General features: G+C 41.6%; 3 protein-coding genes across 3 annotated transcripts in view; 2 read left to right on the top strand and 1 right to left on the bottom strand.

The window, feature by feature from the left end:
* dennd6aa (DENN/MADD domain containing 6Aa) overlaps nt 1–8,956 on the top strand; it is a 32,117-nt gene extending 23,161 nt beyond the window's left edge. Inside the window, exons 16-19 of the mRNA XM_023281104.3 lie at nt 2,625–2,788; nt 2,984–3,086; nt 3,439–3,513; nt 4,801–8,956. Coding sequence (XP_023136872.1) covers nt 2,625–2,788; nt 2,984–3,086; nt 3,439–3,513; nt 4,801–4,932 — 474 coding nt within the window. The 3' untranslated portion in view covers nt 4,933–8,956. The remainder of the gene's footprint in view (nt 1–2,624; nt 2,789–2,983; nt 3,087–3,438; nt 3,514–4,800) is intronic.
* A 2,726-nt stretch (nt 8,957–11,682) lies between these two features.
* LOC111575773 (uncharacterized) lies at nt 11,683–14,538 on the bottom strand. The gene is made up of 5 exons (XM_023281106.3): nt 14,300–14,538; nt 13,169–13,387; nt 12,702–12,994; nt 12,314–12,441; nt 11,683–12,095 (listed from the first exon to the last, which is right to left on the bottom strand). Exons 1-5 carry the CDS (start codon nt 14,436–14,438, stop codon nt 11,918–11,920), a joined length of 957 nt encoding a protein of 318 aa, XP_023136874.2. The 5' UTR covers nt 14,439–14,538; the 3' UTR covers nt 11,683–11,917.
* Nucleotides 14,539–22,465: 7,927 nt separating this feature from the next.
* On the top strand, nt 22,466–25,837 carry LOC111575767 (ADP-ribosylation factor 4-like). Its single transcript, XM_023281096.3, has 6 exons — nt 22,466–22,564; nt 24,218–24,298; nt 24,385–24,494; nt 24,575–24,646; nt 24,964–25,086; nt 25,570–25,837. The coding sequence occupies exons 1-6, from the start codon at nt 22,498–22,500 to the stop codon at nt 25,654–25,656; spliced, it is 540 nt and encodes a 179-aa protein (XP_023136864.2). The 5' UTR covers nt 22,466–22,497; the 3' UTR covers nt 25,657–25,837.
* Nucleotides 25,838–26,944: the final 1,107 nt, after the last annotated feature.

Here is a 26,944-nt window from a genome sequence, read left to right on the forward strand (position 1 = left end):
AGGTTCTTCACCTTAGTCCTTACATTAGTCAGGTAAATGTGTTCGGGTAACATGATGCAGAGGAGGAAGGTGGATATTCTGTGTTCAGGAGACCAGGCTGAAAGGCTAAAGTTTAGGTGCAGGGTTCAAGCTGTTTTATCCTGGTATGGATAGGAAGAGAAATAGAGCAGGCAGTATCTTGAAGGAGGAGTTTGTTAGGAATAATCTGGAGGTAAAAAGAGTGTCAGAGACAGTGATGAGACTGAAACCAGACATTGGAGGTGTGATGTTCAGTGTTGTTAGTGGTTATGTCCCTCAGGTAGGATGTGAGCTGGAAGAGAAGGAGAAATTCTGGAGGGAGTTTGATGAAATGATGCAGAGAATCTCCAGAAGAGAGAGAGTGGTGATTGGTGCAGACTTTAATGGACATGTTGGTGATGAGGAAGTGATGGGGAGGTTTGGTGTTCAGGACAGGAACACAGAAGGACAGATGGTGGTAGACTTTGCAGAAAGGACTGTAGTGAATACTTTGTTCCTGAAGAGGCAGGAACATTGGGTGACTTATAAGAGCACACAGGTACACTACATCTGGTATAGATGGTGTAATCTGGAGGAGATCAGTGACTGTAAAGTAGTGGTAGGTGAGAGTGTAGCCAGACAGCATAGGGTGGTGGTGTGTAGGATGACTCTGGTGGTGAGGAAGATGAACAGGGAAGAGTGTTGCAGAGGATGAAGTGGTGGAAACTGAAAAAGGATAAGTGTCGCTGGGCTTTCAGGAGGAGTAGAGACTCTGGGTGGTCAGGAGGTGTTTCTAGATGACAGGACAACTACAGCTGACATGATCAGGGAGACAAACGGGAATACTTGGTGTATCATCAGGAAGAAAAGTAGACAAGGAGATCTGGTGGTGGAATGAGGAAGAGCAGGCGTGTCTATAGAGAAAGAGGCTAGCTAAGAAGAAATGGGACACAGAGGACTGAAGAGAGAAGACAGGAGTACAGGGAGATACAAGTAGAGGAGGCAAAGGCTAAACAAAGGGCGTACGATCACTTGTATGCTAGGTTGGACAGTAAGGAGGGAGAGACTGATTTATACAGGTTGGTGAGGCAGAGATAGATGGGAAGGATGTGCAGCAGGTTAGGGGGATTAAGGATGGAGATGGAAATGTATCGACAGGTGAAGATGGAAAGAGAACTTTGGAGAGTTGATGAATGAGGAAAATGAGAGTAGAAGAGGTGATCGTTGTAGACCAGGAAGTAGGAAAGATTAGTAAGAGTGAAGTTAGGATGAAGAGTGGAAAGGCAGCTGGTCCTGATGATAGACCTGTGGAGGTATAGAAGTGTCCGGAGGTGGAGAGGTGGCAGTAGAGATTCAGACTAGATTATTCAACAAGATCTTAGAGAGTGAGAAGATACTTGAGGAATGGAGGAGAAATGTGCAGGCGCTGCTTTTTTAAGAACAAAGGACATGTTCAGAGTTGTGGCAACTACAGGGAAATAAAGCTGATGATCCATACAATGAAGTTATGGGAAAGAGTAGTGGAAGCTAGAATAAGGACGGAAGGGAGCAGCAGTATGGTTTCATGATAAGAAAGAGTCCTACAGATGCAGTATTTGCTTTGAGGATGTTGTAGAAGTACAGAGAAGGTCAGAGGGAGCTGCATTGTGTCTTTGTAGATCTAGAGAAAGTAGAGAGGAACTGTGGTGTTGCATGAAGAAGTCTGTATGTTAGAGAGGTGCAGGACATGTATGAGGGCTGTAGGACAGTGGTGAGGTGTGCTGTAGGTGTGACCGAGGACTTCAAGGATCAGCTCTGAGCTCTTCTAGTTCACTATGGTGATGGACAGGCTGACAGATGAGGTGAGACAGAAACCTCCATGGACTATGATGTTTGATCTGTAGTGAGAGCAGGGAGCAGGTGGAGGAACATCTAGAGAGGTGGAGGTATGAACTGGAAAGGACAAGAATGAAGGTTAGCCACAACAATTCAGAATCCATGTGTGTGAGTGAGAGGCAAGTGGAAGGGTGAGGTTACAGGGAGTAGAGATAAAGAAGGTGGAGGATTTTGATGACTTAGAGTCAACAGTCTAGAGCAATGGAGAGTGGAAAGAGGTGAAGAAGCAGCAGGTTGGAACGGGTGGAGAAAAGTGACCAGAGATGTTGTCTGGTTTAGAGACAGGAAGCAGAGCTGGAAGTAGCAGAGACTAAAATGTTGAGGTTCTCTTTGGGAGTGACCAGGATGGAGAGAATCAGGAATGAGGACATCAGAGGGACATGATAAATGTTTTGGAAGCCAGAGAGGTCAGACTGAGATGGTTTGGACATGTACAGAGGAGGGACAGTGAATATATCTGTAGAAGGATGCTGAGTTTGAACTGCCAGGCAGGAGGCCTAGAGGAAGACCAAAGAGGAGGTTTATGGATGTAGAGAAAGAGGACAGGAAGTTGTTGGTGTGAGAGAAGAGGATGCAGAGGACAGGGTTACATGGAAGCAGATGATTGGCTGTGGAGACTTCTGAAGGGAAAAGCCAAAAGGAAAAAAAACTGTGAAACTGTCTTTGAGCGTTTCTTGTGGGTCTTAAACCTCCTGCTGTTGAGTGATGAGCTGGATGGTTTCAGGAGAAGGGTTGACCTGTGTGTTTTCCAGGAGCGGTACGTGGCCAGTCTCATGCCTCTCCAGAAGTCCATCAGCCCCTGGAAGAGTCCTCCTCAGCTACGACCGTTCATTCAGCAGGACTTCATGAAGACGCTGGAGAAAGCTGGCCCTCAGCTCACATCCAGACTGAAAGGAGACTGGATTGGACTCTACAGGTACATTAGAAACATTAGAAGAGCGTTTTACTGTAGATCTCCCCTTTCATAGGTTGATGTGATCATAGTTTAGTATGAGTCTTCCCTGTTTCTTTTGCCTTTTACTGTGAGTAGTTTAGTTCCTGAAAGGAGGTAGTCATGGAAACAGTGTGGTACAAACATTTCCTGAGCATCATGTTTTCTCTGCGTCTGAAGGCATTTCCTCAAGTCTCCCAACTTTGACGGCTGGTTCCGCAACAGGAGGAGAGAGATGACCCAGAAGCTAGAAGCCCTGCACCTGGAGGCGCTGTGTGAGGAGGTGAGGAGGAAGTGGATGTAGCTGTCATGAAGCCAAGGTACCAGCTAGTCAGTTCAGCAGCAGCACTGAAGGAACGGGTCTGTTGACCTGTTTAAGAGCTGGGTCTGACGCTTCACTTAGAAGTCTGATTTTTAACTATTTAACATCCAAGTACGCTGATGTGGAGTAAGAAGCTTTTGATAAAGGAGGAGAAGGAGCCAGAAAGCAGTATGGAGTGAAATGTTTTACTTGCTACAAGCTCTGTAAGAACCAATAAAAGCCTCCGAATGTTCATGCAGAATCCAGGATTTGATGATGAAGTTAAATGGGATCCAGCAGTGTGAGACTAACCTGCCTTCCTGTCTGTCTGTAGGATCTGCAGCAGAGAATCCAGAGACACACAGAGGTGGAGACAGTTGATCTGGTTCTGAAGCTGAAGGATAAACTGGTCAGTACATCTGTCTGAGCTCCACATAGAAACAGGAATGCTACTTCTGTGACTGCTACCTCCATGCATACTGCTGCTAGTGCTGCTAGCTGAGTTCATTTTAAAGAGTCCGTGTTCAGCTTTTGGGTTTTCTTCTTTCCTTCAGTGTGATATACAGCTGTTTAAAGGCTCTGCAAACTTCCAAACACCAAAGAGGTTATTTTCTTCCCCAGAAAACACTGTTCCTGCCTGAAACCTTTTCTTCTGTTACTTATCTCCTTCACCGTCTCACATCTTTAGAACGGCAGCCTTAGAGCTGGTGAGGCCTTCAGAGAAACAATGAGCAGCTTCCTCATCCTCCTCCTTCATTTCCTCTCTAGAGCTGTGTCTGCTCCAGACTCAGACGTCTGGGCTTCTGTTATGTAATTACCTCATTATATAATTACCTAGATGACCAATCAGAGCAGGCTGGGCTTATCAGGAGCTGGACCTTAAAGACACACAATCTAAAATCAGACCAAGAGTGAGAAAATCTGCTGCCACAATGTGTAGAAGGAGAAAATAATAAAATCCCCACAAGCACAAACACAGTTCTAATAAATACAGTCAAGCCCAGAATTATTCATTCCCCTAGCAGGTTTTGACTTAAAGTTACTTTTATTCTACCAGCAAGTTGTTGTTTTTTTTGTTTTTTTTTATTGGATATGACACGGGTGTTTCCCAAAAGATAATAAGATGATGTACAAGAGGCATCATTGTGGAAAAAATGATTTCTCAGCTTTTATTTACATTTAAAAGTAACTTTAAGTCAACAGTTGCTAGGGGTATGAATAATTTCGGAATTGACTGTGCATAATGTGCTCCTCTGAACTTTTTTCTGCTCCTGAGCTTATTTTTCACTGCAATATGAAGTCCTGCACCTCTGTGGAAAAGAGAAAGAACTGTGAAATGGCTTCTGTGCAGTAGGACACAGTTATGCCTACATGATTTAAAAAGTTAATTTCCAACATTGAAAAAAATTACAACTGGAAAAAACTAGTGAGTTAGTAATTGCTTCTGGGTTGTGGTTGTAGGGTTTTCGGGAGAATCCGGTTCGAACAAGCAAGTCATTTATGGCAATTTTTAAATGCCATAACAGAATGAGATTGTTTTGATGGAATGTCAGGATTTTAGCAGGTTAAATGTAAAGAACCACTCCTGCTGCTTAATCTGCTGCTTCTACTGGCAGTAGCATGAGATTAGAACTGGTTCTGTGAATACAGATGCATACTGACACAGATGAATGTGTTATGGTTCTGGATGCTGCAGAGTCAGGCGGAGAGGGAGCAGCTGCCGGTGCGTCCAGGAACCCTCCCCAAACTGAGAGCCCACATCCAGTCCATCATCCAGACCTTACCAGAGGACCTGCAGGGCATCCTCCACAAGCCCTCCACACCCTGACTGAGGTGAACCCCAGCAGGACCTGAAGTCTGGAGCAGGAGGAGGTCTCCTCCCAGTTGTTTCCTTCTGACTGGACTGAGTGGAACATGGAAAGCACATCCAGCTTCGGTTCTGTCGGATTCTTCCTGCACTGTGGCAGCTCGGTGGGAGTTTAAAACAACCAGCCCAACTGAATCAGAGCTGCCTGACATGAACTCTCCTGAAACGGTATTAAAGATGGCATCACACAGACGTTGGAGCCCGTGGAGACCGGCCTGCTACAACATCAAACTAAAACATCAGTAAGACGGCTGCTGGTCTTTGGCCCGCAGCATTTTTACCTCTACCTTTTGGAGTTTTTCATCCATTTTTAAAAACTGTTTTTAAAAGAAGTGCACTTCATCATTAACTGGACCAGTGTGCCCAACACACACACACACACACACACACACACACACACACACACACACACACACACACACACACACACACACACAGTCTATTATGCAAACAAACTGAACAGAGCAGAGCCAAGCAGTGCTTTATAGTGAAACGTTACTAAAACACACTCAGCATTATGCACCAGCGACCCTCTGATACCTGTTCTCTCTGCTGTGGGACAGTCAGCCAATCACATCTCTGCATTCATGTCACATGACCTGTATGTAGCCCATCACAGCAGCCTGGGGAAACCTTCAGAATGGTGTTAAATGTTCAGGAATCTAGACGTGTTGTGGCGTTCTATTTGTGCTTTTCTGCAGACTGAATCAAAACCTGAATTTTTTCTGTTTTCATTGGAAATGAATCATTATGAGCTTTGGCCCCCAACAGAGAGGACAGTTGGAGACGTTAAAAACTGTCAGATATTAAGTCTAAATGATGATGGTGATTTAAAACTTGGTCTTTTTAAGGGAAAATTATGAAACATGTAAAATTATGACATTTTCTGTTTATATATTTGACAAAACATCAGCCAGAATTCTGAGATAGTGAGAAAATGATGTTGATAGTGAAATATTAAGACAGGATTAGGTTAGGTTCATCTGTTCTTTGTGTGTCATGGTGAACGTGAGCTTCTAGCGTCGCTCCAGCAGGGACACAACAGAAATGGAATGACTAAATTCAGTGTAAAACTAACCTGACTGACGGAGTTCTGGTTCTGAGTCATGGAGAATTTTTTATGCCTAAATGTATTCTGTGCTGTGAGGAGCTGCTGCATATTTCACCTAAACTAAACCACTGCTGAAGCCACATTCATACCTGCAGACCAACACAAGCTGGTCTAAAGCCAGCCCTGTGGACAGGTGGATGCCTAAAGTAATGTATCTCACAGCTGGCCTGAATGTAATATCTGCTCTGGGTAAACACACCGACTAAATTCTGTTGCCTGACAAAACCATTGTAAATGAGCCTTAAAGTCTTACCGAGGCGTTTATTTCAGCTCACTTCTCTTTTAGTGATGCGACAAACGCTGCTGCAGTATTTATTCAGCATTGCAGTGTAATTCTAACGTACATATCAAACGTTACTTTTCGCTGTTTTTCTACGTTACAAACCAAATTATTTTGTCAAGTATGGAAACCAGTGAAAAGCATCAGCAATGATATACATGATCGTATAATTTTCTCTTTTTAGCATCATTTTGACTCCATTTCTCACAACTTTTGTCCTTCTTTTGGTAAAAATTCTTGACTAATTCTGTGACTTAAAATTCACATTTTCACGTTTGTTTATTGAGGTTTTGATTTGAGTTGTGAACATCAAATAATACTGACTTTGTTTCTCAAAATTTTCATTTGGGAAATTAACACTGAAAAAATGCCACTATGTTGAACTGGTAAACTGAGTGAATCCTGTAGTTTTGTTTTTACACAGTTCATAAAAATCTAGACCAAATTTTGAAGCTAAAAAGTTTTATTTTCTGTATTTTGTACATTTTTCTTTTTCTTGTTTTAATGGGTTTCCATAGATAATAATTAGGTGTCATATTTCTGGTGATTATTAAGCTCATGTTAGTCCTTCACACCTGCATGAAGGAAACTAAAAGTCCCACAGCTAGCGGCCCACTGAACCCATCAGAGGCTGTATGTTCCAGCCAGTGCTTGGAGGAGAGGGGAGGTCATGATGACTGAACTGGACTGGTGAACTGTAAAACACTACAGCTTGCTTTGTTGCAACTCATTGGAGCTTCTTTCTATGATTGATGCCTTACAGCAAAGAGAGCAGAACCAGACGGCAGGATTGATTCGTATGAAGACAAGAGAACAGTGCTTTTTAGGCTTTTAGGTTTGTTTTCGACACTAAATCTACTCTGAGGAAGATGCTAAAGAGGGCGCTGAGCTGGTGGCCCAAATGGTTTTCAGTGTCTTCTGATGAACAAGCAGATTAGACAGTAAATGATAAACTCTAACTAAATGTTTAGACCTGAACAGTCGTCAAACCCAACAAACCAAAGCCAGGCTGTCAGAACATCGCTGCGCTGCATGTGTTGCCCGACGTCAACAATTTTTCACCTAAAAATAAGTTTTTGTGTTGATATTTCTGTCAGTGGAGCTGCAAGATCAAATCCTTTTCAGCAAACAGTAACTAACCCTCTGAACTCCAGTCTCAGTTTTCCTCTAGGGAACAATGACGAGGTGGGGATCTGAGAACTGTCATAAATAATGCCATAAATCATAAGAAAATAAAAGACAAAGTGGATTTTTTTTAGTTATTTCACAACATTTGAAAAACCCTGACATGAACATATACAACATTTTTTCCCAATTGTTACTAATATTGGAAAATAAATGGTGACTCTACACCCTGCAGATGCTTTTCTACTTCCATTTTTAATGTTAGACTGTACTTGTGTCCACTCAGCCTGCAGTTCAGCCAAATCCTCTGAGTTCTGATCACATGACTGCGGCTCACAGCAGAAACACTAATGACTTTAAAACTGCAACAAGGAATGCAGAGCTTTAGTGTTTGTTTCACAGAATTTATGTAGAATGAAGTCATTTTGGTGAAGAGTCTTCATCTTAACAGCAGAGATGGTTACTTCAAGGACCGCTGGAAAATTCAACATCCAACAGTTCTTTCTGTTTTTGCAGTTTCTAGCTCAGATAAATTGTATTTTTTTTTAAAGAGTTCAGGGGGTTGAACAACAGATGTAAAACAGTGTGCTCATCAGTCAGCTAAAGGGCCACATGCTGCAATAAACGGGCCAAAGTCAACAGTCTGGTATTAAAATGAATTAATTCATAAACATTCCTGGACACCTCTCAACGTCAAAGCAATAATGTGGTAACAGGGCCTTCTAAATTATTCTGGAGTTTGTATTTTATTTTCAGAGAATAACTTGCCGTGGCTGGTTTTATGTTTTGAGAACACATCTGCACCTACGGTTAACTGATGTTGGCGTTTTGATGATTTAGTTTTCTGTTTGGTTCTTTGCCATCATGTAACATCTTTTTTAAATGCTTAGAAATTTGCCATTTTTGAGCAGACACACATGTAAAGAATAATATGTACTGGTTGGAAAACCTGTGGCATCTGGTTGTTGGGCAACCATGTAAGTTTTATATTTGTAAAAAGAAATTACAAATTTATGGAGGGCTATTCTCATATTCCACTGTAGAGAATTGGGGGTTTTGTACATAAAGGTGTGAAATGAAAGCCCGCATACATATGAGTTGACTAATTATTTTGCTATTGCAGATGTCTTATTAAACACACAGATAATAACATTTACTCTGTGTAACAATCATTTACTTTTCTTAGAATAATTACAGTGTTGTAAGGACATTTGTAGTTTTTTGTTGTGTTTTTTGCTTACAGCCACTATGAGAATAGGACTTCTCTTTCCTGACCCTGTAAACATCTCACTAACGTTGTTGTTTGTAAATGAGTGACTTTAATGAATAACTGCTGATGGATATGTGTGCAGAAAGATGCAGGAAACCACTGAGAGACTGCAGGTGGACGTTAGCTAAATCTGGTGGATCTGTTTTGTGCATGGTTCATAATAAACAAATGCAATAAAGTAATCCTGAATTATGTCAAATATGTTAGTGTCAGAAGTTCATGACAGAAACTCTGGTGAGAACAGATGGTTAGTGAAGGTTAGATAAAGACTGGTTTACATCAACAAGCTTTTTGGTGATCTGATAGGTGTCTACTCTTTGCCCACATCAATAACTTCTGTAAAACCAACCAGTAAATCCAGTATTCAGTGTAGCTGCCGCTACACACTTCATACACAGCAGCACAACCAATGGGAATGAAGGATTTCCATTAAGGTTTTTATTATCACTGGAAAATAAAGAGACCTGAGATCCCAAAATCAGCCTTAAAGATGCGACCTGTAGCTGTGACCTAATCACAGAAATGTGCCAACATCAGTTTCTGATGTATAACCTACGATGTACCAACAGGACAAAAAGGACTGACATCACAGAACAGCTGATTGCAAAAGTTTCCTTTGAATCTTAGCAATGTCTAAATCAGATCATTGTTTTTATGTTGCATGTTTTAAAACCGCAAGATGTGATCAAATAAATCTAAAATACTAAAATATTAAGAGCACTAATAGCGACTAAAAGCCACTGAAAACATCTACAGTGTATTATTATTTCTTGGTTTGTTAACTGCTGGTTTGTTGTAAAAGTATTTACTGCTAACACCACTTTAAAGGATTTACTCAAAGTGTCTAATCCTATAGAAAGTGTTTAGGAGAAACTGTTAAATTCAAAATGTCAACAGAAGCTGATAAAACATAAGCATCACATTTTTTCTGAAGCTACAACCACTGGACTAAATCACTCACAGCCTCAATAAAAGCACTGATAACACATGAACTTTGTCTCCTTTTTCACACAGCAGCCTGTGTTTACTCATCTTTGGGAACTAATGCAAAAAAATGTCCACCACAGTTTATATAACTTTAGTTTGAATGTCCTTGCTTAGCTTAGTAATGTTAGCTAGTGATAGCTTTCACTTGGCACTAGGTAATATATGGCTGACTCATTCCCTACTCGCTATCTAGTGACCACTATGTAGTGAACTATGTGTAGTATAAATAACATTTATGGACACTACTGGAGTCTCTATTAGTAACATCAGTGCTGTTGTTCAATTAAAACATATCAGATCCATGCCAGCTAAATAAATGTAATATTTTAGCACTATAACTCATTGGTTTGTCTTGTGCCTGTTGTCATTTCAACAAGCTACACATATATCTAGTGATGGTCCTCTGATACCCGAGGCTTCCACACATGCGCTGTAGCTCATGAAGCAAACGTATCGAGCCACTGTGCCGAGGCGTGGTTTGGTCACGTGACTCGTGACGTTTGAATCACTTCAGTGACGTTTGAAGCACTCAACTGCTTCGAATCACCTGATTGGTTCGGTTTGTTATGTGAATCACTCAGCGGGATCGAGTGTTCCGGGATAGGAGATCCCTATTTAGTGTTGTTCATTTGAATTGTTTTTCGCAGAGTAGGTTGTTTTTTTTTCCTGTTGTTGCCGTGATTTGCTTTGAGAGAGTAGTATGTCAGATTTCGTATTTTGTAGAGAATAGATAGATATATTATATATAGATAAGACATATATATATATATATATATATATATATATATATATATATATATATATATACACATATATATATATATATATATATATATATATATATATATATATACACATATATATATATATATATACACATATATATATATATATATATATATATATATATATATATATATATATATATATATATATATATATTCCCAACTCACCACCCCCATGACACAACACCTGGCACAGAACCTTGTCAGGTGCTCAGCTGACAGACTACAAACCAAAGAAAAGAACAGTTCACTGACTGTTGCTACACTTGTGGCTCTGCAGTTCAAAACTTTTGGATTCACCAATCAGAGTGGCAGTCAGTGTGAAAGAACGTTTAATAACAGAATGCACAACAATTAACATAAAGAATACCAAGCAGCAGTCATCTACGTCACAAGCACCACCACAGCCTCATCCTCCACCACCAGCAGCACCTTCCACAGGTATTTTTTTTTTCTCTTCTGAATAGGGAATGACTGACATTTCTGGTGATGATGATGATGAGCTTCAATATTTTTCAGTTCAACTGTGGAGCCTATTGGACGAAGACGCAAGTAGAGCCTGGCAAATGCAAAGCGCCACAGCGAATGCAATTGTAGAAAGAACGGCAGACCCACTGGCTTACTGGGCAACCCACAAAACTGTTTACCCAAACTTGTACAATGGAGCCAAACATTTCCTGTGTACCTCAGCCTCATCTGTGCCATGTGAACAGTTTTTTTTTTTTTTCTAAGGCTGGGGAGATAGTGAGTAAAAGAAGAAACTGCTTGAGTCCCAAAACTGTTGATAAATTATTTCTCAATAAAAACTTATAACCAGTTACATAAACACACCCTCTTTACTGACCTCTTTACCAATCAACCCCAAGACATACTTTGCCAAAATCCATAACAATCCATATAATCTTTATTTGCACCAGCCCCATGTGAAAATGACATCAGTCTGTATTTGTAGAGCATGAATGTAGCAGCACCGTTTAGTGACTAATTTCACGCACAAGGCTCCATCAGCTAATGTTAGCTTGCATTCAGTGATGTTATCTCATACTATCTAGTACTAGTGTAATGTGTGGACACTCATTGCTCAACTGAAAAAAGCTGCAGAAATATACAACCTGTATCCTGTATCCCGTCTGTGAATCCACAAGAACAGCTCTGAGTTTTCCAAATTTATTGTTTTTTAGTAATACACAGAATAAAAGGAACAAATTCATTGGTAAAAACTGATTAGCTTTTAGATTTTAGTTCGTTACTGAGACTACTCAGTCTTCTTGTCAGCAGAATCAAACACTTTTATCAAATCAAATCTTTAAATGTGATTTATTTGTCTGTTAATTGCTGATTCTTAATCAGTTTTTAATTCTCTGATTCTGCATTTCTTATGTTTTGTATTAAATCATCTCTCTCTTTGTGTCCTCGGTCTTCCCAGCAGAGAAAAACTTCCTTGACAGGCGACTTCCTCTCCCGATCGATTGTTTTGTCTGCGACTCGTAGGAGTCCTCTAGGAATGATTGTCCTCGGACAGAGTATCTGACGTGGGACCAGCTGAGAATGTTACCCTGCTGTGACCTAAAAACACAAACACACATTACAGATGGAAAGAGGTCACATGTGCACCAACGCTACACAAACACAGGTAGCTTCTTCTGTGGGTGTTGTTTTTGTTTATTGTGATTTAGTTTTCCTTATCCAGACCATTCTGCGCTTCGTCATTCTGCTTTAGGGGGGAAAATACCCTGGTGGGCGAGACATTTGGAACCTCATTTCAGAAACACACATGTTCATACCAGTAGGAATCTTCAGTCATGTAGTAGTAGACTTCTTTATAGCGGAGAGGATAATTCCACACCTGGACATCTTTCACCTGACCGTCAGTACCTGTAAACTCCATCACAGGCTCACCTGACCAGACATACTGAACACACACACACACACACACGATATTAGAAACAGTGATGAAGATTAATGTGATTCAGTGTAAATCCATCAAATTGCAGAACTGTTTTCTCATCATTCATAACCACACCTGTTTTCACAGTTTTTGACACATTTTTGTTTTTATTTCTTTAAATTATTGTATTAAACTTACTTAGTGATAAATATAGTGATGGTAACTGTGTAGCGGTTTACAGTGTGTTGTCTTTTTATTTTACTGTAAATTACCAGAAATCTCACCTGAACAGGTAGCACCTTCCTGATGCTCATGAAAGGCCCCTTGAACATCTGGACCACCCTCCTGTTGCTGTCTAAGGTGAGGCAGACACTGGTCCAGGCACTCGGCGATGCCAATGACCAGAGCCTGACGCTGGGTTGCAGGTTCACATAATTGGAATAGTAATATTTTACCGCATATGAGGAAGCGTAATTGTCTGAAAGGCTCAGAAAACTTCCAGATGGACTGAGCGTGAAGACTGTGGACGACTTTTGGTCCAGATGGTCGATCATGTAACGCAGGCACACGGACACACCTGTAGGGTTCAGATGGAGAGAGTGGGTTCACAGACTTTACAACATCAGATAAAGAGTCTGCTGATGTCTTTTAGCGAGCTGGAGTTCATTATCCCTACAGTTAGTCAGAAATTCAGTCTGAATAATAAATGCAAAGACAACAATCACACATTATTAATCTGTGAACAGGTCACCTGTCCTGGGAGGCGCTGTGGTCCAGTATGGAGGAGTGGGGTATGGATAGGTGCTGTCGGGGGGATTTTCATTGTCTTTTGCCTCGGTTTCTTCTTTTGCCTCGGTTTCAGGTGTCAAGGACAAGGAAGAGATGGAAAAGTAAGGATGGTAGAGGGTCACTCCTGATGAATAACGAGCCAAAGTGAACATCTTCCCTCGCAGATTTAGTCCTGGAGCCTCTGCAGAAAGCAACACAAAAAGACAAACAGTTTGCAGCAGCTCCAGCAGGATTCAGCCCAAACTCTGGAATCAGCTCTGATCTGAGCTGCTGTCTGAAGCTGCTCCAACTCTCAGCCTTCCTCTCCTGTGGCTGTGGCAGAAACAGGATCAGAAAATGACCAGAATATTCTTTTTCCACCTGGAAATTAGAGGAAGGGAAAATTTAACTAAACCTTGGACCTGCTCAGATCCTTCTTTACTTCTTCTTTCCTTCCCTCCTTCATGCTTTTCTTCCTTTTCTCCCTTCCTTCTTTCTTTCCTGTATTCTTTTCATTGTCCTTCTTACCTTCTTGCCTTTTTCATCCTTCCTTCCTTCATGCCTTGCTTTCTTCTTTCTTTCCTTTCTTCATTTGCTCCTTCTTTCCTTTTTCCTTTCCTCCTAACTTTCTGCCTTCAATCTGTTTTCCAGCCTTCTTTTCTTTCTTCTTTTCTTCCTTCTTTCCATTTTCTTTCCTTCCTTCCCGTCTTCCTTCCTTCCTTCCTTCCCTCCTGTGTGATCGCTGAGATTTCCTTCACATCCAGCAGCTGCAGCAACAGAAAGCTGCTCAGACGTTCAAACAGCAGCGATATCAAACCGATCATGGAATAAACACGAACACCACTACATAAAATACATCTTTATGTTTTGAAAACTTTAAATTTTAACACTTTAAATGCATTTACCTGCTCAAATTTACATGCTTTTATCTAAGTTGTGGAACTTTTACTTGTAATAAAGTATTTTTACAGTATGGTATTTGTAGTTTTACCCACAAGGACTTCCTCCACCACCACTGTCTGAATGGATAAAGAGGGTTTTGTTAATATAACCCACATTTAACCAGCAAGTCATCTGAGACATTAAAATGCTGTTAAAATCCCTGTGTGAGTACCTGTGGTCCACTGTGTTGTCCACTGTGTTGTCCACTGTGTTGTCCACTGTGTTGGCCATGCACTATCCTTTGGTTTACAGTCTCCGATGCCCAGCGCTGACATGAACACCACGGGAACAAAGAGCAGCTTCATCTTCATCCTGCAGCCCAGCGTCTGTGTGAAAGTGTCCGTCTGTCTGCTGACTTTCTGAGCAGATCATTCACCCACAGTTTCTGGTCCAGGAGCCACTTTAAGTTTCGTTTCCTTGAACAGAAACTCCTCCAACTCCCTCCCTTCCTCTCCCTCTAATATTGCGACATTTGGAACAAGAAGCTCAGCAGCTGTGAACCCGGCCACGACTCATAAATCACAGATAATATCCACACAGGAGAGGACAGATTTGTCCAGTATGCAGAATGAGCGGATGAAGTTGGATTTTCTTTCTTTTTCTCATTAAAAAACACATAAGCAGTAACTTGCTTTTATACAACAGTGTACAGTACATGTCAGTCTTTGCAGCTTGTTACACGACTACTACCTGGAAATACAGCAAAGTTTACATACAAAGACCATTTATGTCACGAGAATTCACCGATATTTTCAGAAAATTCAAATCTACAACCAAAGTTAGAGAGCAATAGTATGAAAGCAGAAAAGTGGTTGCTTTAATTGGTCTTTGCTTTGTTAAGGAGTTTCATAGAAACTTGGGTTTCTTTTTTAGTTGTACTACTGACTATTAATATTTTTGATAAATTTTTAACATGTTTTAGTTTCCAGTTTGAACCTAAACCCAGTTTTGCTCTCTAATATGTAAACCTTTGTTGACATGTCACACTTTGCTGCAACATACAATCACATACAGCAAGTCACAACAACATGACGTTGAATAAATGGTCATGTTGCTTTGTTGGAGGTAAATGAATCATCTACATTAATCCATTAATTGGGAAAATAGGTGGTTGATTCATTATGACAAAAATAGTCATTAATGGCAGCCCAACCAAATCACCACTAAAACTTTAATCATTTACAGATGAGACAAATTGGAAGGACATCATATGGGACGTTTCACCACAAGCTGTTGTGGGTTTAGTTAGTTATATGTGATGGAACTTCCGTTTTAAAAATGAATTCCTAAATAGTAAAATGTCAAAACATTTTTGTCCCTCTCCTGTTGCTCTCGTGTTTGGTTTGAGTAAAGATCTTAATCAGGGCCGAAACTGAGGATGTCCTTCCACAATTAAAACACAAAGTGGCTTTGAAGTACTGAGAATTCTTGGGTCTACATGCAGCTGATATTAGTCCTAAACCCAGATGGAGGGTACAGTCTGATATTTGTCCAACCTCACCACTACAATCAGGGAGGCTATCTGGACTTACATTAAGCCTTGACAGAAAAATTTAGTCTTGGAACATGAGTCTGTTTATACATTGTTCACATTTCACCAGAGAATTCTTGACATAAGAGCCATTTCTCCTTCAGTCAAACACTAATTAACTGCACAGTTCAAGCTTTGGTTTCATTGTTTAGTATGCAGAGTCCACCACGGCTGCATTAGAGCAGCAGGGCAGTCTGTTAGAACCTTAGACTGCATGTGACTTTGCTGTTCATGTACACAGCTCGCTCACAGCATCACAACCACTGTGACCAGCAGTGATCATTTTACTACAGTCTCAGCTGTCAGCAGCTGGACTCTATTAGACATCAAGTGAACAGTCGTTGTTCAAGCTGATGCTAGACGTAGTAAAAATGTGCAGCGTGAGGATCTGAGTGTAATGGCTGTTTAGACCGTGCACTGCTGCACTTCTTCTAACCCCTCTTCTCAACCCCTGCTGCTGATTGGTCCAGCAGTGTTGACTACTGAACAGTGAGGTTGCAGTCCTGCAGACTATCCAGCTGTGTGGGTTGAGGTGGCTGCTCTCCATTGTGTCAAGGAGTCATTTCCTTATTTTTGTATTATCAGATAAACATCTACTGTCCAGTCTCAAATGCTTTATGACTGACCTTTCACTTCTCATTTTATACTCTTTCAGTTCTGGACTGGAGGGAACTCCGACACTGGAAGTGGTCACCAGCAACTTCTCCAAGTCTGCAACATGTTTTGAAACACGTTGTCTTTGTGCATATTATCATGAAGCTTTGGTTCCTGACATTCAGGCCTTTAGCTCCACTCAGACAGGCTTTGGTTGAGTTTAGGACGGAGTCAGTGTCACATGAATGGATTGTAACTAAAATCACACCAACAATCCTCTCTGATTAAAGAATATATTACATTTAATCACAGACCTTCAAGAGTTTTTTGTCTTGATGTAGCTGAATTACATAGATATCATCTTGAACCAGTGTTGTTAGTTGTATGCTTTGGTCAGTGTATAAAATAAGACTGGTTAAATGTACATCAGAGCTCCAGTTTAATTAGGAAATAAATGAAATCCATCTTTGGAAATCTTTCTGTCTATTTTGACTGAGTATTGTTACCAGAAAGCTGATGAGATTATGTTAAATATACTTGTAGAGACTAATTCTGCACTAAGTACATTTACTTAAGTACAATAAATAAATAAGACATTGTAAAATAAAAGTTATTCATTTGGTACATTTATTTATAGATTTAATGTCTGATTTATGTTATTTAGGATTTTTTTTTATTTCATAGGAATATCCATCCATTATCTCTACCCTGCTGAATCCTCTGTAAGGGCTGGACTCTTTCTTTTTGTTTTTTCATTCTCATTTATGCAAGTTTTGTTGTAATCCATTCCTTTTCCAAAAAATGAGCCCTGCTCTATCAGCAAGTTGTCTCCACTAAAGGAAACCTTAGAGGTGACCTCTAAGAGTAGAGCTTGGCTCTCCTTGCCTGTTTCCCAAGCTCAAGTTACTAAAAAGTGCTATTGTAGTTTGACATCACAGGACAAGTCTCTCAACATTAAAATGCTGCATTAGTAACAAAGAACTGCAAATATCAAACTAGACAACATCTTGATCAAGGGATAGTTGTCTGTAGAAAAGACTAAATTGAGTCTTTATCTTCTTGTAAGAGTTCTTATGATTGTGTACTTTAATGTATTGGTACTTTTACTTAACTCAATGATCTGAGACAGAAAATAGCTCTTCCTCCACCTTCTAATTATTACGTAATTTGGTTATTCTTTCATCTGACCTACTCTGCCAAATAAACCCTCCTCTTCAAAATTCCCTGGCCTTGACCTTTGAGTTTGTGCTTTTGACAAACAGCAAGTCATCCTGACAGGCCACAGAAAGCTGGAGGTTCCCATCAATTATCTCAGTGTGCCTCAGATTTAATTGGTGACACATTGGGAACCACTGCAGTAATTTGTCTTTACCTAATGTAGTGTCTGATGTGTTACTTATCATATGGAATCTGGACTGTGTTCTCCTTTTAGAAGCTACCCTTATAAGGATTCCTATGTCAAAGATATTGATTGATATTGCTCTTAGGGGCCTCTGTGTCTAGGAGAAAGAGTGATGGGACCCTCTGTTTGCTATGTTGGACTTTTAGCTGAAACCATTTGTTGTGACCTCATACTTGACCTTCTTATCCAAAGCATATAAAATGACCACCAGCCCTTTGTTAAAGTGGGATTTTCATATTGGCTGGGAAACTCTCCACAGGCAGACCATGGTGCCTGTTCAGATGCTGTCTTATTTATGCAATAAATCATATTATATTAAGCAACAGTGTCAACGGACGTTTTCTTCAACATCTGCACATCCTTGATGGCTAAGAGAAACCACAACACTAACTACAACATTAAAGTTTCCACACTGCTGCATCTGTAACAACCTACAAGTATTAGAATCATGAACAGGTCTACCAAGGGTCATTTTTCTGTACAACAGCTTCCTTTACTTTAGTGTAGATTCAGAGGTTCAAAGGTTCTTTATTGCCATTGTTATAAAACAAGAAGCAAAGCATCTCCAGTGCCGCAGTAATAGGTTGTAATAAAATAAATAGGCTGTAATAAATAAATGAAATTAAAGCACTCATAAAAAATTAGAAATCTAAAACGCTAAACATAACAAATACATACTTTTTACAGAGCACATTGCATAACATGAGTCAGTCACAGTGCAGTGGCGGTGAGTCATGTAACGTAATGTGCTTGATCTTAGATCAGTCTGCGTGTCTTGTGGCCGAGGTGGGGGGTGGGGGTGGTAGGGGTGGGATGCTGTTTTTGAGGAGTCTTATGGATTGTGGAAAGAAGCTGCTGGCCTTCTGGAAGTTCTTGCTGGGACAGATGTGAACCTTCTCTCTGATGGTAGCAGTTGGAACAGATGGTGGGCAGGTGGGAGGAGTCTCTGATGATTCTGAGTGAGCGTTGCAGGGAGCAGGAGGTGGAGATGGTGGTGATATCTGACTGTGGAACCCTGATGATTCTACCAGCTGTTTTTATGCTGAACCAGACAGCCACACAGTCGCTCAGCATGCTCTCCATGACACACCTGTAGAAATTTACCAGCAGTTTCTGTGGCAGCTTCTCTCTCCTCAACTTCCTCGGATAGTAGAGGCGCTGCTGCACCTGCCCAATGACTGAGACGGTGTTGGTGTCCCAGGATAGCTGCTCAGTCACAGTAAGACCTAGGAACTGGAAGCATATGACTCATTCCACCTCCTCTCCTTTGATGTAGAGTGGATGGTGCTGCCCCGACTTCCTGAAATCTACAATAATCTCTTTGGTCTTCTTGATGTTCAGGCTGAGATTGTGCTCTACACACCATGAGACTAGATTTGAACTTCCCTCCTGTATGCAGACTCGTTGTTAGTGATAAGTCCAAGCACAGTAGTGTCGTCTGCAAATTGACAGTGTAGTTGGATGGATGGGAGGGACAGTAGTCATGTGTAGAACAGTGGACTGAGCACACATCGTGGTGGGGAACCTGTGCTGGTGGTTATTGCAGAAGATCGGTGCTTCCTCAGCCTGACGGTCTGTGTGCAGTTTGTAAGGAAGTCCAGAACCCAGTTGCACAGTGAGGGGTTGATGTTTAAGTCCTGCAGTTTTGTGAGGAGTTTGCCTGGAAGGATGGTGTTAAAAGCGGAGCTGAAGTAGATGAAGAGCATCGGCGCGTATGTGTTCTGTCAGTCCAGATGGTCCAGTGCAGTGTGGAGCACCATGGCTATAGCTTCTTCCTTCAACCTGTTCTCCCTGTAGGCAAACTGATGGTGGTTGAAGGAGGCTGGGATGACACTTCTAATGTGCTTCAGCACCAGTCTCTCCTAGCATTTGGCTGGTAGGGGCGTGATAGCTACAGGCCTGTAGTCATTCAAACACGTGGCTGCTGCCTGTTTTGGTACGGGGATTATTGTGGATGTTTTAAGGCAGGGAGGGACATATAACAAGGTGAGGGAGTGATTGAAAATGTCCGTGAATACCTCGGTCAACTGGTCAGCACAGTCTTTTAGGACCCGGCCTGCAACACCATCTGGTCCAGAGTCCTTTCGGGGTTTGGTGTTTCATAAGCAAAGCCTGACCTTGTGTGCACTCAGGATAGGTGCAACCTCATTGGAGGGGAGTGGCTGCAGCACTGGGTTATTATTATCTCTGTTGAACCGAGCATAAAACAGGTTCAGCTCCTCGGTAAGGGAAGGAGAGCTGTTGGCAGAGGGAGATGGTTTTCCCTTATAGTCAGTGATTGCTCGTATTCCCTCCCACACCTGCCTTGTGTCTGTCGAGCTGTTAAAGTGATTTTCAACCCGCTGCTTGTGATAGGCTTAACAGAACTTATGCCCTTCTCCAGTGCCGCCCTCACCACACTGTAAACTGTAGCATCCCTGGACCTGTAGGCAGCATCACATGCCCTTAATAGTGCTCTCACCTCCCATGTCACGCATGGCTTCTGGTTAGGAAACACTCAAACGGTTTTCTTGCTGGTGAATTGTCCACACAGTAGTTGATGTAATCCAAAACAGTAGTTGTGTATTCCTCCAGTCCTATCTAGGGTCATTCAGTGTTCCCTGCTCAGTGAATATGCTCCATTCTGAGTTGTCAAAACGGTCCTGTAGTCTATGAACAGCACCCCCATTCCAGATTCTGACAGTCTTGGTTACAGGCATCACAATCTTAATCCTCTGCTGGTGCAAGGGATATAAAAACAGAGAAAGATGGTCAGACAGGCCCAGGTGTAAGTCAGCCTGTGTTTTGTAGGCCTTGACAACATTTGTGTACACTTGGTCAGGTGTATTGGTGCCTCTCGTTGCATGGGTCACATTGCGATGGAATCCCTGTAGTACAGACTTCAGATTTGCAGGTTAGAAACCCCTGCAGCAATAAACTCACTGTGGGTGGACATCCATCCTGTTGTTGATGGCGTCATGCAACTGGGTCAGCACTAGCTTAGCATTAGCATAGGAGGAATGTATACAGCACAGATGTAAACAACACTGAATTCCCTCGGTAGGTTAAAAGGCCTACATTTAAGTAGCAGGAACTCCATCTCTTTTGATGATTGTAGTGTTAGAGCACCAGCTGTTGCTCCTGTACTTTTAGTCAGTAGTATTTCAAGGGACCTCTTCCTACCGCTAATGAAATGCATAATTGCAAGATAAAATTTCTCAATTAGTGATTAGAAATCACTAAATTTCTAAGAAAATGTTTTTTTTAAAGTTGCAAACATTATTTCAGTGAGTTGTGTTGGTAATTGCATCAACTTCTGCTGATTGAGGACATCAGTTAGAGGGTCTGTATGCTGAACACATGTAATACAGAACTACACTTCATCATGAATCCCATCCATCCATTATCTATACACCGCTTTATCCTCTGTATGGTGGTGGGGGGCTGAAGCCTATCCCAGCTCTAATCCTTCAGAGCCTCCACCTGCTCCCCGAGTGAATCCACTTCAGAATCCTTCTCATCACCTACCAAGCTCTCCACAACCTGGATGCCCCATACCTGACTGATCTTCCACTGGTAAACTCCCACCCACACCTTCCACTCAGCTGATGCTAGCCTTCGACCCCCCCCCATCCAGACCAATGGTGAACCTGGAGAAACGAGGCTTGCTCCAATGCTGCTCCCACCTTCTGGAAGTCACTCCCCAAAAGCATCAAAGAATCCTCCTCACTCTCCATATCCAAGAAATCCATAAAGACACATCTTTCCAACATGGCCTACAACTCAAAAATCTCCCTTTTAACATGCTTCTCACTGGGTCTGGGATCTTCCTGCATGGAGTCTCCATGTTCTCCTCTGCATGTGTGGGTTTTCTCCAGGTTCTCCAGCTTCCTCCCACAGTCCACAAACATGCTGAGGTTAATTTGTGATTCTAAATTGTCTGTAGGTGTGAATGTGAGTGTGATTGTGTGTCTCTATGTGTAGCCCTGTGATAGACTGTTACCTGTCCAGGTGTCTCCTGCCTTCATCCTCAGTCAGCTGGGATAGACTCCAGCCCCCCATGACCCTGATGAGGATGAAACGGTGTATAGATGATGGATGGATGGATGAATTAAATGTCAGTGGAGTTGCAAAAGAAAAGCACCAGAGACAGATAGTGGAGGTCTTGTGTCACCAGAGAATCGATGTGGCTGTACCAGGGTCGCAGAACAACTAGGCACAGGAGAGCAGTGACGTCCAGGGTTTTATGAAGGTAGAGGCAGAAATAGGTTTGTATAAATATAGCACATATATATAAATATGGCAAGTAATTACTTACAATACTAAAATCTTCCAGTGGCACTCTTACACCCACCTTTTACATCCACTCAATCAGACTGAAACCACTATAAAATGAAACCAAACAGACTGGTGTGTATTTTGAGAATTGTTTTAATGTTGATCTGATCTATATATATATATATATATATATATATATATATTATTACTTTATATATAACTTTATATACAGTCTATGGTGAGGACCGGTCAACGCTGCTCGCAGCTTTCATTTATTATTTTTATTCATTTGTGGGACGTTCTCTGGATGTTGTCTGGAGGTTATATAAACAGTTACCTTTACAGTGAAACACGAGTCCTCCACCTGCTGTCACAGCGTCACCTGTGATTTAGGAAGAAGGTGGAGAGCTGCGTTCCGGTGGTGTTTCCGGTGTTTCCGGTGTTGTTGCAGCTTCCAGCGTGTATCTGTCTGACAGCAGCCTGGATGACAACATGGAGAACACACACACAACAACAACACAACCACTGCTGCTGCTGCTGCTGCCTTATAAAGACACGGACACACACTGAAGCAGAGAGCTGAAGGATGGGCGGCTTCATCTCCCAGATGTTCTCCAGGTTCTCCTCCAGAACCCCGGTCAGGATCCTGATGGGTGAGATTCATAGAAGGTCGTTATTATGATCATACATTTATTATTATAGTACATTTATTATTATTACTATAAGACCTTTATTGCAGCTCTGCCTCTCCTTCTGCTGCTGCTTTTTCATGACAAACATTCTAGTTATAACACGCTATAACTGCATGTTATTCACTTTGACTGTAGTTTTTGTTATTTAAAATTTATTATGCAGTATTTTTCGTACTTTTCCTGCCGTGTGTAATTTTATACTCATAATACTGAAGTAATTTATAGTTTCCAAGTTCTCCTACCTTTACAGTGCAGCTATAATAGTCCATTTCTGAATGCTGGTCACCATTATAAATGATTTATTCAGCATGTTTGTCTCTTATCAAGTAAAAAAAACATTTCACCTGTGAGGAACTGGCTCTGCAGTGTAAAGATTCTGTGAACCGCTGGTGGAAAGTTGGAGCAGTTTTTGTTCTACAAATGTATTCAGTTTGACATATAGGAGGGTAAAAAATAGATAAAAACTGTATACAGTATGTAGCTAAAGGGAAGAAGGAAAACTACTGATGCTGTGCATTTAGTCCAAACTTAAATCACTTATTTTTACTTTTAAATGTGTACATTTCTTCAACAGAAACACCCATGATTGTACTCCTAAATGTTTGTAAATGGTTCCTTAGCTTTCCTTTTAAGCAACATGTATATATTTTCATATATAAAGTAGTAACTTCCCTCTACCAGGAACAATCTGTCCAATATGAACTTTCAGATTTTCCTCATCTTCTTTCTGCAGTGAAATAAGTACTCAGATCCTTTACTAAAGTAAAAGTACCAACAAGGTGAAGTAAAAATAGTCCAAGTTACAAGTTAAAGTTCTGTATGAACCTGCTCTAGTAAAAGTAAACAGCAGCAGCATGCAGGTAAATTATTCCAGTCAAAGTCCCTGTCTGGTTTCTTTATTTCATTCTATCTGATATCAGTGATTCCTAGTGAAGCCCCAGAGTGTCAGCAGCTTGTTGTTAGAAGCCAGAAAGGCTGGAAAACTCAGATTTATACTGCGTTGTGTTTTTAATGTGTGTTACATTAGTAATTGTGTTAAATGTTTGTCTTAGAAAGTTCCCTCTGAAATGTAGCACAGTGGAAGCATGAAGTACCGTCCTGGACAGACAGGAATGTTTCTGGCAAACATTAACTCCAAGTTCTGATAATATTTTAAAGAAAATAATTTAATGTAGCGTTCAAAGAAGGCACTGAGGATATTTCTCATTTCAGATATTTCTGTGAGGTTAAAGGTGAACTAAGAGTGTTTTAACTGGAACATTTAGAGTATGATAACAAATGAAGAACGTTCTCAAACCAACCATGATAGAACGTTCTCCCATAAACATTCCCACAATGTTACATGATGAAGGACTTTAGGTTTCATGTTACTTTATTCTGTGACAGGTAAATAAACAGTGCTTTCATATCACTACCAGCCTCTAAAACGTGATGAAACATGATCAGCTCCACTTCACCGCCTCCACTGCTGCACTGCTGGCTTCTGTTACTGAAGCTTTTCCTGTTGACTTTCTTTACTGCTTCTGTGATGAGCTGGAGCTGGAGCTAACAGCTGTGTCTCTGTGTGTGTTTCTGTGTGTGTCTCTGTGTGTGTTTCTGTGTGTGTTGCTGCAGTTGGTCTGGATGCTGCTGGTAAAACCACGCTGCTGTACAGACTGAAGCTGGCTGAGGTCGTCACCACCATCCCCACCATCGGTCCGTCTCTCTGTTGGTCCCAAATCAAACCTATCCATTAAAACTACATAAAACCCTACGCTAAACGTGTGTGTGTGTGTGTGCAGGCTTTAACGTGGAGACGGTGGACTATAAGAACATCAGCTTCACCGTTTGGGACGTTGGTGGTCAGACCATCATCAGGCCTCTGTGGAGACATTACTACGTGAACACGCAGGTAAACCTCTGGTCTGCTGGAAGGTTTCAGCAGCTCACAGGAGGATGTTTCTCATGCTATCTGTCTGTGTTTGTCCTCAGGGTTTGATCTTTGTGGTGGACAGCAGCGACTCTGAGAGGATCAAAGAGGCTGCAGACGAGCTGCACCAGATGGTGAGCGATGGAAGAAGTAGAACTGAGAGAATAGATTCTCCATTTTCAGACCCTGTTAATGGTGTGATGAGAGATAACTGTGAAAGTTTCAGACTTAAATCGTTCCTGAGATATTGTCATCCAAACGTGCTGAAATTTAAAATAGCTTTTACATCATGAAGTATTTGATATATCAATCTGAAATGAAGGTGGTGGTGCGGAAGCTGTGGTGATGTGAGATGGAATGGTCCGTATAGTGACGTGAAATCATCATATCTCAATCTAAATAGACCATAATGACACCTGTACTGATGTCATTTGGACTTTTCCCCGTGCAGTTGGAGGAGGATGAGCTGAGGGGCGTGGCCTTACTGGTTTTTGCCAACAAACAGGATATGCCCAGAGCCATGTCAGTCAGTGACATCACCGAGGCCCTCAGCCTATCAGGAGTCTCTCAGCCGGTAGGTGTTCCCAGTTTATGCCACCATGTCTCATTTATAGTTGTGCAGATTAAATACAGGCTTTTTATGTCAAAGACAGACGGAGTGCCTTAAACCTGCATTCTTTCTTCCAGCCAGCAGGGGGCGACTCCTCTGGAGGCTGAATGTACAGAAAGTTAACTATTTCTGCCTTGACCTGTTAGCTCAGTAAACATTTTCTGATCAGTTTGTATTGTTAGTCCTTGTTTTTAAGTCTCCTTGGATCCAGCGTGCTGTTCGTTTTGTGGATTTAGGGTAAAATAGAAGATAAAAACTTCATTCATCACGTCTGGTTACAAAAGACCAAACTGGCAGCGGACAAATGCTAAACCTGAGACTAGAAAATGTTACCAGACCAATGGATGACGTAGCAGTGGATGTGTTCATGTTTATTTATACGGTCTGTTGAAAATGACTGATTTGGTTTAATGTGTTGACATTTTTTCATGACTGTGTGTCTTGCAGTGGTCTGTTCAGTCGTCCTGTGCCATCAGTGGTTCTGGGCTGGTCGAAGGGCTGGACTGGCTCTCCAATCAGATCCTGAAACAGTGAAAACAGGCGTGATGCTGAGCTCTTCTTCTTACCTGGTTTCCTCCTGAAGGCGGTGAATCCAGACTGGACCTGCTCAGTTCACCTCATTCACAGAAACACTTCCTGTTGATCCCTCTGCCCAGGGTGTTTCACGTTCTGGTTGTTTTAGACGAACCAAAAAAGACACAGTGAAAAGTCGCTGGGATTTCCATCCATCCATTATCTATACACCGCTTAATCCTCACTAGGGTCGCGGGGGGGGGCTGGAGTCTATCCCAGCTGACTCAGGTGAAGGCAGGGGACACCCTAGACAGGTCGCCAGTCTGTCGCAGGGCTACATACAGAGACAAACAATCACTCTCACATTCACACCTACAGGCAATTTAGAATAATCAATTAACCTCAGCATATTTTTGGACTGTGGGAGGAAGCCGGAGTACCCGGAGAGAACCCACGCATGCACAGGGAGAACATGCAAACTCCATGCAGAAAGATCCCGGGAAAGCTGGGACGCGAACCAGGGACCTTCTTGCTGCAAGGCGAAAGTGCTAACCACTATGCCACTGTGCAGCCTCGCTGGGATTTATTACCAACTATTCAAAATGACATGCAGCAAATATCTTCAGGTTTCACTGTCCAAAGCTGTGCATTAACAGTGGTGAGTTTGCTGCGGTGCCTTTTCCATGTGAGTCCTGTTAAAGCTTCAGGACCAGCATCAGCCACAGTCTGGATCTTTTAATGGTTTTAATGTTGACACTGAAGGGATTTTTCCATCTGACTCCATCCCTTTAAAGATTTTAGAGGCCAGAGAAGCTGAAAGTATCCAAAAGTTCACAAGAAAACTAAAAAAACCCCTGAAAAATCAAATCCCTGCACATTATTTTAAAGTTTGTGGTGTCCTAACTGCTCTGCTACTGTGTTGGTTTAAATAGCAGGTGAGCTGATAGTCCAGAGGTTAGAGCAGGTCTTTGTGTTCCTGTAGGATCCCTGACAAACATGCACACAATAAATGAAAACCAAAGTGAAAGTAGAACACTAACATCTTCCAGAACAGACATGAGTTTGATTCATTTTCACGAGCAGTGGGACTGTGTACTGTTTCTTGCTCTGCTGTGGCTTTGAAGGAATCAGAAATCACAAACAGCGTTGATATCTTCTGCACCAACATGAACTTTTGACAACATGAGGTTTGGGAGCTTTAGTTGAAGTGAGCAGGTGGATCATCTTTATTAAAAACTGTTCTTTACTCCACTGATTCTGTTCATCTTTTCATCATACAGATCCTGTAGAACATCTTTAAGACATTTTA

The sequence above is a fragment of the Amphiprion ocellaris genome, chromosome 5 (assembly GCF_022539595.1).
Source record: "Amphiprion ocellaris isolate individual 3 ecotype Okinawa chromosome 5, ASM2253959v1, whole genome shotgun sequence".
Classification (NCBI taxonomy): Eukaryota; Metazoa; Chordata; class Actinopteri; family Pomacentridae; genus Amphiprion; species Amphiprion ocellaris.